Below are 2135 nucleotides of genomic sequence, written 5' to 3'. Positions count from 1 at the left end.
ACAAAAGCAGTTCTCGCCCTTGGGCTGCAGCGGGCGCCGCGCCTCACGCGCTTCTCTTTTTCTGTTCCCGCTGGTCCCAGGTCCTGCCGCGGCTCACCCCGCGTGACGCCAACAAAAGAGGCTGACCGAGGTGCCACCTCCCCTCCATCTCCACACCCCCTCGGGGTGCTGCGGCCTGAAGAGCAAAAGCTGGGGAGGAGCGACGAGCGCAGCGCGCCCACCGGACGCTGGGGGCCGCCCGTGGGTCCATCCCGGTTCCGGTCGCCGCGGCTCCCCGGGGCTCCCACGAGGAAAGTTTGCCCCCGACGCTTCCGGGGCCGCCCGCGCCCTCCAGGCCCGGCGCAGCTCCAGGGGACAGCGGAGCCGCGATGCCTGGGACTGGCACCGGCACTCGGGGATCCTCCGCCGGAGACGGGTGGTTAAGGCTGGCGGAGCTGGCGCTGGTGCTCCTGGGCTGCGTCTTGTCGGGGTCGCTCCCCTCTTCGGCGTCTTCTTCCACCCCGGGAGCCGGGTCCACGCCGCCGCCGCCGCCACAGCTGGCCGGCCAGTGCCCGGCGCCTTGCGAGTGCTCCGAGGCAGCGCGCACCGTCAAGTGCGTGAACCGCAACCTGGAGGAGGTGCCCGCCGACCTGCCCCCCTACGTGCGCACCCTCTTCCTCACCGGCAATAAACTGGAGGCGCTCCCGCCCGACGCTTTCGCCCGCCACCCGCCGCTGGCCGAGCTGGCCGCGCTCAACCTCAGCGGCAGCGGGGTACGGGAGGTGCGCCCCGGCGCTTTCCAGCACCTGCCCAACCTGCGCCAGCTCGACCTCAGCCACAACCCGCTGGACCTCCTGAGCCCCGGGGCCTTCTCCGCCGGCAATGCCAGCCGCGCAGCGCCCGCCGGCCCTCTGCTGGAACTCATCCTGAACCACGTCGTGCCTCCCGAGGCCCAGCAGGAAAATCGGAGTTTCGAGGGCATGTTGACAGCAGCCCTGGAAGCAAACCAGGCTCTCCGAGGGCTTCGCCGCTTGGAACTGGCTAGCAACCGCTTGCTCTACCTGCCCCGCGACCTGCTGGTCTCACTGCCCGACCTCAGGCACCTGGACCTGCGCAACAACTCGCTGGTGAGCCTGACCTACGTCTCCTTCAGCAACCTGACGCACCTCGAGAGCCTCCACCTGGAGGACAACGCCCTCAAGGTCCTGCACAATCGTACCCTGACCCAGTTGCAAAGCTTGCCCCATGTCAGGGTCTTCCTGGACAGCAATCCCTGGGTCTGCGACTGTCAGATGACGGACATGGTAGCCTGGCTCAAAGAGACCGAGGTTGTGCCCGGCAAAGCCAGTCTCACCTGTGCATTCCCAGAGCAGATGAGGAATCGAGTCCTCTTGGAACTCAACAGCTCCTACCTGAACTGTGACCCCATCCTTCCCCCATCTCTGCAGACGTCTTACGTCTTTTTGGGTATTGTTTTAGCTCTGATAGGCGCTATTTTCCTCCTGGTGTTGTATCTGAACCGCAAGGGGATAAAAAAGTGGATGCATAACATTCGAGATGCCTGCAGGGATCACATTGAAGGCTATCATTATAGATATGAAATCAATGCGGACCCCAGGTTAACAAACCTCAGTTCTAATTCTGATGTCTGAGGAACAATCGAGGACTGAGCAAGGGCAGCTATGCATGCGATGTAGGCACAAGCTATTTTTTTCTGTTCTAGGCTTTTTTTCCACCTCCACATTCAACTTTAGACAACACTGACCTTGCTTGGAAGCTGTGAGGGGAATTTGCTCCCTTGTTAGATGATTCTTTTTTATTTTGTTGGTATGCTCTGTTCCTGTGAGGCCATGAACAACTGCATAATGTTTTACCCTCCTCTTCCTTTGCTTGGAACTACTTAGCACAGATTGGAGAAGTCAAGTCACCACATATCCTGGCTATCTCAGGGGGGGGGGGGGTAGCAATTGTACTCAACAGATAATATTCAACAGAGCTGTCTCAACATTTTTAGAAAGAAAGTTTCTCAAACTTTATTCATAAATATAATTTTATTCTCATAGACCGAAATTGTGGGGGAGATGTTGCATTCCATAAGCTGCCTGCAAACCTTAGCAACCTCTTCAGAATAACTCCACAGTACAGGAGAGCGCCTG

At 59.3% G+C, this 2135-nt stretch overlaps 1 protein-coding gene across 1 annotated transcript; it reads left to right on the top strand.

Moving 5' to 3' along the window:
* The first annotated feature begins 237 nt into the window (after nt 1-237).
* Nucleotides 238-1907, top strand: TPBG (trophoblast glycoprotein). The gene has a single exon (XM_049772252.1). The coding sequence runs from the start codon at nt 369-371 to the stop codon at nt 1629-1631; it is 1263 nt and encodes a 420-aa protein (XP_049628209.1). The 5' UTR covers nt 238-368; the 3' UTR covers nt 1632-1907.
* The last annotated feature ends 228 nt before the right edge of the window (nt 1908-2135 follow it).

This window comes from Suncus etruscus, chromosome 4 (genome assembly GCF_024139225.1).
Source record: "Suncus etruscus isolate mSunEtr1 chromosome 4, mSunEtr1.pri.cur, whole genome shotgun sequence".
Taxonomy (NCBI): Eukaryota; Metazoa; Chordata; class Mammalia; order Eulipotyphla; family Soricidae; genus Suncus; species Suncus etruscus.
Note: the sequence above shows the minus strand (reverse complement) of the source record. Positions and strands in the feature narration are given on the sequence as shown.

What these genes read in the sequence shown, in the direction of transcription:
- TPBG (XM_049772252.1), top strand. Translation starts at nt 369, where the DNA reads ATGCCTGGGACTGGCACCGGCACTCGGGGATCCTCCGCCGGAGACGGG.